We start from the raw sequence: 13139 nt of genomic DNA, 5'->3' as shown, positions 1-13139 counted from the left end.
CAGGCTGACTCTAGAGGAAACCTGGATCCAGTAATAATACATCATCTCATAAGCATTGAATTTAAAATGATGGAGACTGTCACGAATATTATCCAGGCAATGACCTGCTAAGAAAAGCTAAAAATGCATGTGCTACATTTAAGGACAGTATGAGAGGCAACAAGGTACTGAGAAAGGACTGATGTGATGAGATGATATAAAGAAATGGAAATATGGTCAACAGGTGTCATTTTTGTACATTCACACGCTAATAATCAGGTCAATGAAAATCTTGATCTGAACTCATGACCAAATTGTTAAAACCTCCTGATCTATCCTAAGCTGAGCTCTATGTTCTGTCACATGTATGTACACCTGTCCTTGTTTTTTAACTACAGCATGTACAGTTAAATGGATAGATAGGAGAAAATCAAGATGCAACCGTCCTGCTGTTGTTGAAGTGGAGGAGGATGTGATGATCTACAGTCAGATGGATGCAATAGTCCTACTGGTTTCTGAAGTGGAGGATGTTTGCAAGACTGCCACAAACTTTAGTCAAGGTACATGATCTGGAACTAAATCCTACACACATAAATATGCGCAATATGCAAATGATTGACATGACCAAATCAACTATTGATATTATTGGCACATAAATCCTGCACACATAAATATGCACAACATTTGAATGATTGAAATGACCAAATCAACTATTTGTACTACTGGCTTATAAACCCTAAACACATAAATATGCACAATTATGTGAATGACTGGCATGACCAAATCAACTATTGATATTATTGGCAAATAAATCCTACACACAAAAATATGCACGATATGTGAATAACTGAAATGACCAAATCGACTATTTATACTATTGGCACATAAATCCTAACCACATAAATATGCACAATTATGTGAATGACTGACATGACCAAATCAACTATTTATACTTTTGGCACATAAATCCTATGACTGCTCTGGTGGCCTAGTGGTTAGAGCGTCTGCCTCAGATGCGGGAGGTCATGGGTTCGATCCCCAGCTGAGTCATACCAAAGACTTACAAAATTGGTACTAACAGATGCCTCGCTTGGCGCTCAGCATTAAGAGGTTAGTGTTAGAAGTGGTTGGCCTGGTGTCGGGATAATGTGATTGGGTGGGACATCATGCTACATGTATGCGGCATGATGCTCCAGTGCTAGACATCAGTGTAAACTCCACACTGCAGACATCATAGCAATATGACTAAAAAAGTGTTAAAGCTATGTTAAAAATCCAAATCACACACACATAAATCCTACACATATAAATATGCACAATATGCAAATAAATGACTGACATGACCAAATCAATTATTTATACTATTGGCACATAAAAACTACACATATAAATATGCATAATATGCAAATGACTGACATGACCAAATCAACTATTTCTACTACTGATACATAAATCCTATGCAGCTTTGTAATAGTTATTTATAGAACATGAAGATCTAATGGGTTTTTCATGTGACATATAATTAAGCAGTGACTGAGTTGTACAGGACAAAAGTAAGTTACCTCATCATTGCCAGTAAGAACAAGTGTAACTGGGTCCTCAGGGGACAAAATAGCCCCATCCTTGGTGCTAAGGGTCAGGGTTGGCTTGATACCTGTCAAGGTGCAATAACGCTGCGAGGCCTCAGCACACAGCCATGATACTGTCTTACTGCCATCTCTGGAATCAACAAAAGAAAGTATTTTTAGTGTATCAGTATTTATATTACCAATGATGTAATACAAGCAGTTTAGCTATGTTTGCCCTTCTCTAATGCCCTCTCCAGATAAATAAAGTGCCTCATTTATTGTGTTCAATTCATTTCCTAAAGTTTTCAAGTTTCTGTCAAGGATATTGGACATAAAGGTATGGGAAGATGTGTAATCACTTTTGTAATGCACCCATAACAAATCAAAAACACAAATGAGCAATACAATCAAACCAACAATTACCCAAATGACTTTGATCAATGTGACTTGAAAGTTATCATACTGTTATGTCTAAAATATTCCCTCTTTATGAAAATCAACGTTTCTGATGAATGCTTCATCTAGTTCTATGAGATATTATTTATCCTCATCATATATGACTTAGATAAACATGTAAAATTTTACCACATAATCTTAAAGTAAATGTTGCTATGGGAAAAGTGACATTACATTCTTCAATCTGGAAATGCATGCTCAAGGAAAAAAAATGAAGGTATTGTCAGTTTTTACAAGATAATGTCCTAAAGTATGATCGAAAGCAGCAACAGAAATTGTCTTTATATGCGCCACAATGGTACATTTAAGATATGAAAAATTGCAGTAAATGGTAATAAGTTAATGCCTAAATTGCACATGTAAAATGTTATGATATGCACTGTATTATACTTCTGGAGAGATGGCAACCTTTAGCATGGAAAGGGCACAATCCAGATGGAGAATGGCTGTACCTAAAGAGGGAAGATGCAGTGCCCTCCTAAAACAGGATATGTTTACATAACATGGCTTCTACAGAATACTATTTAATCTAAGAACAGTTTTTTAATGTATATTATGCAACTTTGAAATCTTAAGCCAAATACAAAAAACAACTGACAGTAAAAATCGAAGCAAGTACCTGTCCTGAATGGGGATTAATAGGAGCTTATCTTTAATCCTCACTTTAATCCTCATTACATCTGCCTTAACCATTGCTGAAGTAATGGGCATCTGAGAACTCTGTATCTGTGCCTCAGCCACAGGAAGTCTTGTGTCAGAGGTAATTAAGTTCACTTCACTCCTAGAATCTACTTTCTTTGTGAACTGTGACAATGTTGATTGTATCAACCTTCCTTTGGTAGTTGAATTTAGTGTAGAGTTATCTCCCTTATGTGAATCACTGGAGTGGGAGTCTGTTCCATTTGTAATATCACAGAAATCACTGTAAACATCATTTATAAATGCCATCTCATTGTTTTGACTGTGGTGATCTTGACTGTAGTTATCTCCTATTTCATCTGAATCATTTTCCCAAAATTCCTGATCTTGAGTGAAATTGTTCTTTTCTCTAAAACTTTTTTCTGGCATTTCTTTATGACTTTTCCTATTTGGATTGTCTTTAGGCCTTTTATTTCTAGTGGTTCTTGAAGCCAAGAGTCCTTCAACATCCATCTTTCTCTTTTTGCTTGGTCGCATGTCATCTATCAACCAATCATTGTCACCTATGAATTTTTCTTCAGCTATCAAAGCAATAGAAGAATTGGGGTTTGAACTACTATGTGATACATGTGACAAAGCCTGAGATTGGCTGATTCTGCTTCTAGAACTTCCAATTTTATTAATGGCATTCTTGTATTCCTCCTTTGCATCTTTCAATGGCTGTTGAATCTCTTCCAGAGCGGGGTTGGTGAATATCATCTCAGAATCTTCAGAATCGATATCTTCGGACTCTTTCAAGGGTGATCTTAAAAAGAAAATTCAATATATACATATTCTGAAAAAACCAAATTAAAAACTCTTCAATGTGGTATGCTTTCATGACATTGAAAAAGTGAAGGAAATAATCTTTCATATGTCACCTGGGTGTTTCATTGGAAAAGTTAACCAGAATATGGTGAAATTTGGTCAAATCAAACTTCATAATTAATTAATTAAATACACATTGATCTATACTGTATTGTTCTGCAGTACCCTAATATACCATTCTATGCTTTTCCAATTATTTTTTATTCATCTTGTCTAAGCAGCTCTCAAATCTAAATGTATTGTGCATATTATAAATCATGCCCAAAAAATGGCTGTAGGTTTTTAATGATCACAGTGACTGATATATTTTTCTTACCTCTGACCTGCGACATAACTGCTATCATCAGAATCAGTTTCAAATGAAAGTGGTTTGAGTTTTCTTTCGATTTCCCTTTTCCTCTTTACATGAAACAAAGCAGGAAGCTCATCATCACTAACTTCCTCGTCATCTTTGTCTTTATCCTGTTCTATACTTGTCTTGGAGACTTGGAGTCTTTTGACTAATTCAGAGAGAAAAAATTGCTCTATTAGGTCAATTCTTTTTTTCTTGGTTTGTTTTAAAAACACTTCTGCAAAAGATACAATTAGCAGGTTTCTGGAAATTTTGTCCCAAGTACTCATCACTGGAGTATGTATCAAACAGAAGTTCTACTCAGCCCAGCCAATTTTAATCCAGTCAGGATGAGAGGATAAGTGGTCTTCCTGAGCCCCAAATTAGACTAATGAATAGATTCTGTTATGCTACATCATTACCAAAAAATACCTTTCAATTTTAGTTCATATTTGTAAAAAAAATTAGCAGAACTACAATAGAATGCAGAAGTATGCAAAAAAGAAAAGGGTCAGGCTCATGGGATTTGCTTGCATTTTGTAAGGTAATGATCTTCAGGAGTGGTAGTACACCAGTCAAACAGTTAGCACCTGTGGGGTTATGTCTTGCTTTCTCGCCATAACCAATAGAAAGAACCTTTGATGGTTGCTATGGATATTCTGAGGCTATGTACTGGATACTGCAGCATTGTCTCTCTTGATGGGTTGATCAACAAGAGAGCTGATTGCTATTTGTAGGTTGCCTATTGATGGTAAAATGCCATTAGAAATAAAACCAAAATGTGTTATTAGTACAACTAAGCTACCTGAACAGAGCTGAATGTTGTTTGGATTCATGGACCGAGCATACAGCTGACTCACCCTGCAAGTTCAAGCCACTGCTATCAGGAAGCAATACATGTATGATAACTGCTTCAATGAGATGGAAGACTGGGACTTGAACTTAGACAAGTTGAGTAAAGTCAAGTCAGCAGAGAGGTTCCATTCTGGGAACAGGGTGAGTGAGCATCAAATAGATATGTTGCAACTGGACAAGTATGAAACGTCCTCATTGCAGCCAATATGGTCTCTTTCATAATGTCTGAATGTGCCTGTCATCATGGAACAATATCTCTTGACTGTGATATGGGCTACTTTCCTGTCTTTAAGGTGGAAAAGAAAGATGTTAACCTGTTGGGGGATGGAGGATAAGAGTGGTGTGACATTGTTAATGTGACAACAGTTATTGAAAATGTCCCAGTGCACCTCATATGCATTCAAAGTGGAAGGCCATCTAGCTGTCACATCCACAATTGAAGAGCAGAAATTCTTTTCACACATGGCATTCCTGATGAATGAGGAAGACCAGTATTGGGGTTGCTATGATTTTCCTGGGCACATCCATCACCAGATCCAGCATCTGTCGCATTGGAGATGAGCAATCAGAACTATTTTGCAAGACTTGCCCCTCATTTTCTGATTAGTTTCATCATTAGCACAGCTGGACTCCTGGACCATATTCCCTTCTAGCTGATTGAAAGGGTACATGTATCAGTGGCCAAGCAAGTCCAGGACTAGAGACATACTAAAGGTGTCAACAGGTACCAGGTACATGGGTACCCACCCATTCATAATTACCTGGGTAATACAATTAGCTACAGGGTACCAGTTCATGTAAAAACAAAAAAATCCTCACAAACAGCATATTTCCAAGTTCACATCAAAGATTATATCTAGCGATGTCAGAAGCAAGACACAGAATAATGAGTATATTTTGAGGCTCATGTAATGCGACATTGCCCCATCAATGACCTCCATCTATTGACCTTATATTTTTGACTTTCCGACCATTGGCTATGTACATTGAACAGTTTCCTTTTTATCTATTTATAGTAACTGTACATGACACATTTCTAAGAAAACAGATGGGTTTCTTGAATAATATGTCACAGATTCATTACAGTTTGATACACAATTAAGTAGCAGACTAGTTTATACTGAAAAAAACATGGCACCAAATATTAACTGAAATGGCTTTATCGATGTGACTCGTAAATGTTATATGACTGTAAAATGTTAGAGGAGAGGGTTGTTGTTGTTGTTGTTGTTGTGGGGTTTAACGCCATTTTTCAGCACACGATAGGCTATGCATGGCAGCCAGTATTAATGGTGGAGGAAGAACCCGGGAAAACTCCGGGAAGAACCACCAACCCATGGTTGTTGTTGTTGTGGGGTTTAACGCCATTTTTCAGCACACGCTAGGCTATGCATGGCGGCCAGTATTAATGGTGGAGGAAGAACCCGGGAAAGAACCACCGACCCACGAGAAGCTACTGGCAAGCTTTCTCACATACCCACATTGGCTGAATCCGAGACTCGAACCAGCGCAGACAGAGGTGAGATGGCAGTGATCCGTAACAGAGAGCGCTTTAGACCACTCGGCCACTCGGGGTCCCTTAGAGGAGAGGGATTCTGTTAAACCGAAGAACATGTTGCATCAGGAAAAGGGCAAAGCAATTGCGCTTTACAAGTTTTGAAAGAGGAATTTTACAGTGATGTAATACAGCATTTAGAATTTGTAGACTTTAGGATCTTTCAGCAAAAGTTAAAACTGACATAAACTATGCTTGTCCTGGAAGCGGGATACAAGAGAGTTACACCACATGATAGCAGTAATGTACTCATGTTTAAGTTTAAGTTCGGCATGTTGAGAATTCTAGGTAGAGTAAACTGGCCATATTCCATCATGCCATTTTTTCCAAAAGTCCATTGGGCTACCAATGGGAAAGACAACTGTCATACTGTTGACAGTAATAGCCAAAAAAAAAAAAAGGTTCATGACAGCAGAAATTTCACAGCCAATCAGTAATGAGAATACTATGCAAGGACCAATCAAATTCCCATAAAGTAAAATATTACCATGCTGACAAATAACAAATATTAAACTACAAATACAGTAATGTACCAGCTATGTGAAAAACCTGGTATATCAACCTTTTGACTTACTATACCCCTGATGATAAAAAAAATTTGAATGGTCAAATCTGATTATAAATTGCAATATATTCTTTTGGAGGAACTATTCACAGTTGAAAGTGAAACTTTAAACTACTAAACATCCAGGATATAGACATCCACCTAGTAGGAATGATAGGAAGTTAATCTGTTGTTGTTGTTGTAGGGTTCAACACCATATTTCAGCACAAGATAGTATACATGGCAACCAGTATAACTGGTGGAGGAAGAAATCTGGAACAGCCTGGAAATAACCACCGACCCATGAGAAGGAAGTTAAACTGTAGAGTTACTTCCCTTTCATGTTATATATATATATATATATATATATATATATATATATATATATATATATATATATATATATATATATATATATATAGAGAGAGAGAGAGAGAGAGAGAGAGAGAGAGAGAGAGTGAGTGAGTAAGATGGAAAGATGTCTATGTCTTAGTCTTTCAGAGAGGGCTGGAATTTTAGAAGTCTGCTAACTGTGTATAAAGTAATGAGTGTTATGGAAACTCTGTTCCACTTTACCACTGCCTTTGATGGCAAAAGAATCATTTGTTTCATTGTGCCTATCCAGGTGAGACATAAATGTTCTTCAGGTTTTTCTGCAAATTTGTGCAAATTACCTGAACTGAATTTTGAATGGATGGATATGAAATCCAATGGACAGGATGGAAGCAGAACAACTCCTGGTACTATGATAGTAGTAGAATGATAGGTTATATAACTTAAGGCTGGAGATACCTCTACGCTCCCGCATGTGATGTGGCATTTTCTCCAGAAGTAAATTCTCCATGTTCTTAGCCTTTACCATGTCCTCCTTACAGAAATACTCCTTATTCCTCTCTACATAATCCTGAAATGAACTCAGTGCTGTGTCTCCCTGGAAGAAGAAACATTTAAGTGAGTAAACATTTTTGGCACTCTTAACATGTTTCCATTATGAGACTTAGTACTGGACATTTTGTGTTGACAAATGTTTTCTTTTGTAAAATATTCTGATTATTTGGATGGATGCTTATTCTTTGATTTATAGTTAGCAAAAATGTATAATAAACTTTTACTATTTCAGCTTTGATTGGGACTATTTTTTACACACAACAAATGAAAGGTACAGCATCTGTCAGAATGAATGAAATTATTCATTTTTCTTTCTATCTAAATAATTTCTACTGAAATAAAACTATGTGATAATAAGAATTTCAAATGGCTAAGGCTCACAAAAGCTGGACATTATACAACTCATTTCATAAATTAAACATTAAATCATTACCCATTTGAGATCCTGTATGTGTGCAACAGTTTGATAATTGAACATAAACTGCATTAATTCAAAAATAGGTAACATTTAACACATAAAATATATGCATAATCTCTGAATACATATGATACACCATGCAAATATTCTTCTTGTATAGGTTATCCAAAATTTAGAAAGTTTACTTTAACATATGCAACAGGCCTTACATTTTCAGTTGTAAAAAATAATACATGAGTTTGTTCTAGCTGGTGTGAATACTTTTAGGCACACATCTTTGAAATGTTAAAAATCATCCGTGTGCCTACAAAATCTGACCTCGTCTGTGCTGGCGATAACATTTGCGCCTCTCTCAATCAGAAGATTCATGACATCGACATGGCCACAGGAGGCGGCATCTATCAGTGGTGTGACACCTCTACACTCTGCTGTCCCTCTGTCATTGATGTCTGCTCCATGATTCAGGAGGAATTCCACAATCTCATAGTGACCATGATTGCATGCTTCATGAAGAGGGATCCAGCCACAATGATCTCTGGGGTTCATGGGATGACCCTTTGAAAGGAAATACAGGTGGTCCTTCAATACAAATTTTTGAACATTTAATGTATCCAATATAAAATAACATAGTTTCTTCAAAGTATTGATCTACAGCACATGCCCAATGGTAGCTGAATCCCACTAGTACTGTTTAGTTGTCCCTACACTCCATGAAGGACCCTGTGATATCCATCCAACTATGTATAAAGTTGCAGTTCTTTCAAATCAGTTTTAAGAGAGATACTTCAAGCTTTGTCGTTTATAAAATAAATCCATAAATATAGATACATAGTGGGTGGTGGAGATGAAAACTGATAAGTGAAATTAGCATTCTCAGCATAATTTTGACTGCGATATGTAACACACCATAAAACTGTGAAACCAATCTTTGGAGTAAAATATATTTCTTCAAATGTATTTACCAGGTCATAATACCTTAGGCAGAAATGCTGCCAGGAATTTTCTTAAGAGTGGGAAGTCTGCCACACCTAACTCGGGGTGGGGGGTGGGGTGGGTGTAGGAGGAAATTAGGGGACAATGCCAAATGGTGAATGGTAGCTGATTTTGATAACATTATTATAAGGTATATGCATACTTAATCTAAGCATTTGATGACTTTATATTATTTCTTTGACAACAAATATAAACCTGCATACCCATATTCTTCTCTGCTTCTTACAACTATTTCTTCAAAGCCTCTGAAAATGGGAAATGTCTATATGACCCCCTTATATATGAATAGTCACAGTTCATTCACTGTTTCTGGTTTTAAGAGTACTTTGATTTTCAATTTGTTAGCAAAATCCCCTCTTACAATATGCAGTTTGTATTGGGAGGACCTTTGCAATTTTGGCAAATTTAAACAAATTAGAGAACTGGTCTTTATGATATTCGAACATAATATTCCACTACTGGATCATGTAGTCCCAAGGATATTTCTGTTGTAGGATCACATATGTTGCATGGCAGTATTGAGCCTAGTTTGCATCCTTTGAAGAACATATGTTAACCAATGCAACCATTTTTGTTAGCAAATGGATTATCTTTCTTATATCCTCTACAGAGAACACATCCCTCCTTTATGGTTCTTTCTTTAACCAGATGTATGTAGTCTACTATTTGTCTCAGTTCCTTTTATCTCTTTTTCTCAGACTTCAGTTCTGCATCCAAATGCTGTGGATGAAGTGACAACTATTTGTCATTTTTGTGTCACATCTTTGGTTCCCATTGGAATATGAGAGCTTTCTTCTTGCTCTACAGTATCAACCACAGGAGATGGACTAACCATAAAGAAATCAGTTATCTTCTCTTTTGACATTCATAAATCTCACTGCTTGTTAAGCCCTATAAAGTTCTGTTAAGGCTGATCAATGGATTAGACTGTTATACCCCTCTAGGGGACAATTAAATTGGAACTCCTAGATAGTTTCTGCAAAAACCACAGCAGATCTCAAACATTTAATTTAAAAAAACAAACACAGCATGCACTGGGTACAACAAATTGTGTGAACCACAAATAATTTATGTGAACTTTCCCCCATTGGTTTAAAGTTGCATGACTTGTGATCTTTGTTTCAAGAAACCAGTATCTCTGCCTTAGGAAGTACTAATACTACCTTGCAAATCCAGCCCTCCTAGGCTAAAATGTTTTAGCTATGAAAACTACTAGTTTTCTGTCTACATAGGTAACTGCCAGAGTGATATCCCTTTGCAGAGGGAATGACCTTAAGTCCTGTAAAGACTTCAGTTATTACTGGAGCAGAAAGCATGATCTCTTAATAAGAAGTAACTGCAGGGAGGCTGGGAGAGCATATCTATATAATGATTGGGTAAGTATTATCAAGGAAACATGTTTTACTAGAAAAATTGGTTTCTTCTTCAAATATGTTACCTGATCATAATACCTTAGGAGAACAGGCAAGAGGTAGAGTGAGTTATATCCCCTTACCATTGACAGTCCATTTTCCATTCGCTAAAGGTAGATTCTTGATTGAGACCCTGATTGAAGCATTGACTCCGTATGCCATGACACAACCATAGGAAAATGGAAATTATTATCTTCTGTGCATCAAGTGTTAAGTTACCATGCCAAACCAGTAGGAAATTGCTTAATGAAGGTAACCTGCTGTGCTGTAGTGATAGGTCCTACAAGATCTAAATGAACCTTCTGGGACGAATAATGTCTGAGGTAGAAGTTAAAGAAAGTTGATTCCTATCTCCATCCCATGGCTTGTATAATGTGAGCTACAGAACAATTTTACTTGACTGCAATACTTGTTGCATCTTCTCTAACTTCATGAATTGAAATGCATATAATGTTTCATTCTGGGTTAATTCTCCATATGCAGAATGGATAACTCATCTAATCCTTGATTACACAGTCGGCACTACAATACTATCCATTCCTTCTTTTAGAGCTCAGAATAGATGTGAACTCCTTCTACACAATGTCTTGGTTCTTTCCAGTCACCACTCTCATCGAGTGATGTAGACAACCTCAGCTGAGGGGTCAAGGCCAGAAAAAGGTTTTACAACAAAAAGAAAAGACTAATTGTCCATGTGCAGGAGTCTGTTCCTGGCAATGAAAGCAGGGGACATCATAGGTGATAATGACCCATCCCACTAGACCTGTAAGTAGTTAGGGTCAATCAACAAAGCCTGTATTTTGCTAGCTCTGCCTGCTGTAGCTAAAGCGAGTAGGAAGCAGGTCTTATGCAAAAGTGAAGCAATGACGCTCTCAAAAGTGGTTCAAACAGTGTCTTATTCAGCCAGGTTAGAGCCCATGATAAATTCCACTTTTGGTCACAAAGTCAATGCCTTTGTGTGAGTGAAATCAAACTTTCAAAATTGAATAGAGGATCCAAGAGGTCTTTGTTTTGTCCTATATCCTCTCTTTCCACGACGAAACTGTGTCCGAGATTGTGGAATTGTAACCTTTCAATTTGATTGCAACCATTTCTCTTCAAAGATCCAAAGTAGGAAGTTATCTATTAAGGTATTGAGGTTTTAAGTGGAGAAATGTGTTCCTGTTCACAACACTGTGAGAAAATTCTCCACTTCCCCTCATAATCTTTCAATAACAAAGACCTTCTAGCTCAAGTGATTCTCTTGTTGTGAGAACTGTTTGTTCTTGAGGTTTGTTTAATATGATTTATATTCAGCAGCTCTGGATTTGGATGAAACACCTGTCATCATGCTTAAGCAGACGAGGAAATATTTAAATTTTCCCCAGGGGTTCCACTGGAATTTAACAAGTCATCTATGACTTTTCCCACTTGTAGGAAGTAATCAGGATGAACTTACACTCCAATACTCTTTCATAGCATCTTTGGAATGGCAGAAATCCTGCTGGAAACGGAATCAATGAGTTCGATGGTTCTGTTTATATGAACACGATGAAGTCACGCCAGATTCCAGTTGGTTAAAATTTCCATATCCAGATGGACAAAATTCTGGGATGGATGGAGATCTAACTTTTCCCTGATTCACCAGAAAGCCTAAATGATATAAAAGAGAGCAGATCATTCCTGTTGTTGGGTAGAATAGAACTTCCCATATGATTCTGAGAATGTTGTCTGGGTACATTGCCATCATTGTAGATGATGTCAATTGGAACAAAGTAAAAGCCCAAATACTGGTGTTGTGGCCAAAGGGTAACTTTGAACTGATAAATGGTGTCACAATAAGTAAAACAGAAAATTTTTATGATGCAGCTGGATAGGGACGTGAAAATATGTATTGGTGAGATAAAGTCTGATGGAATACTTGTTCCTTCAAACAGAGAGACAGACTGAACTTGCTGTTTCCATCTTGAATTTTGGAGGCGCAATAAATTGGTTGAGGTGACTCTGGTTGATGATGGGCTTTAACTTGTCATTTGCTTTCTGAAACAACTTTGCACAAGCTCCACTGCCCGTCTTTTTTTTCTGATGAGCAATTGTATCTTCTGTTATAGAAAGGCACCCCAATCTGACGGTGCATCTGTGAAGAGGGGACAGAAGGAAAGAGGATGGGGTTAATCATGAACGAAAAACCCGAAGCACCTCCATGATCTCAAAATTTGGTTTATTACTGCCTCTGTACAACTGCTTCCTAGGGATCAATATTGGTGCATGTGACTGAGAAGATCTCTTAACATTCCTACACACCAGCAGGGGCTGGGTGGTTCCAAACACCCATGTGGGTTGAGCAGCAAGGTGGAGGGGCAGTTCCTGAGCTGCCTGCCTCCACACTTCATTTATTCTTCCTTCAAAGCAACAGTGATCCAAACAGGATCATCCAGAAAGGTAGAGTGTGATGAGGTTCTAACAACGTGGATTGTAGACAAGCAACAATGTTGTATCAAGTGTAAATAGGCAGAAGCTGTCAAAGTATTGGTCATGGTATGGTGAGCAGCCCTGGCCAACGACCCTAGCAATCCTCCCAAGCGTGCCTATTGCTGGGTGTCTCCATCGAGTCTGAAAGGTACAAATGAGGCCAAATCCAACTTTGAAGAAGGT

The 13139-nt window shown here is 37.4% G+C and overlaps 1 protein-coding gene across 1 annotated transcript in view; it reads right to left on the bottom strand.

Annotated features, from left to right (window-relative positions):
* LOC149782920 (tonsoku-like protein) overlaps nt 1–13139 on the bottom strand; it is an 83085-nt gene that overhangs the window by 28058 nt on the left and 41888 nt on the right. The window contains exons 13-17 of the mRNA XM_089934476.1: nt 8419–8655; nt 7587–7725; nt 3826–4009; nt 2623–3447; nt 1542–1698 (exon numbers count right to left, since the gene is read on the bottom strand). Of these exons, the coding sequence (XP_089790602.1) occupies nt 1542–1698; nt 2623–3447; nt 3826–4009; nt 7587–7725; nt 8419–8655 (1542 nt within the window). The remainder of the gene's footprint in view (nt 1–1541; nt 1699–2622; nt 3448–3825; nt 4010–7586; nt 7726–8418; nt 8656–13139) is intronic.

Source organism: Sinohyriopsis cumingii, chromosome 15 (genome assembly GCF_028554795.1).
Source record: "Sinohyriopsis cumingii isolate HCF-2022 chromosome 15, ASM2855479v2, whole genome shotgun sequence".
In the NCBI taxonomy this organism is placed as follows: Eukaryota; Metazoa; Mollusca; class Bivalvia; order Unionida; family Unionidae; genus Sinohyriopsis; species Sinohyriopsis cumingii.
Note: the sequence above shows the minus strand (reverse complement) of the source record. Positions and strands in the feature narration are given on the sequence as shown.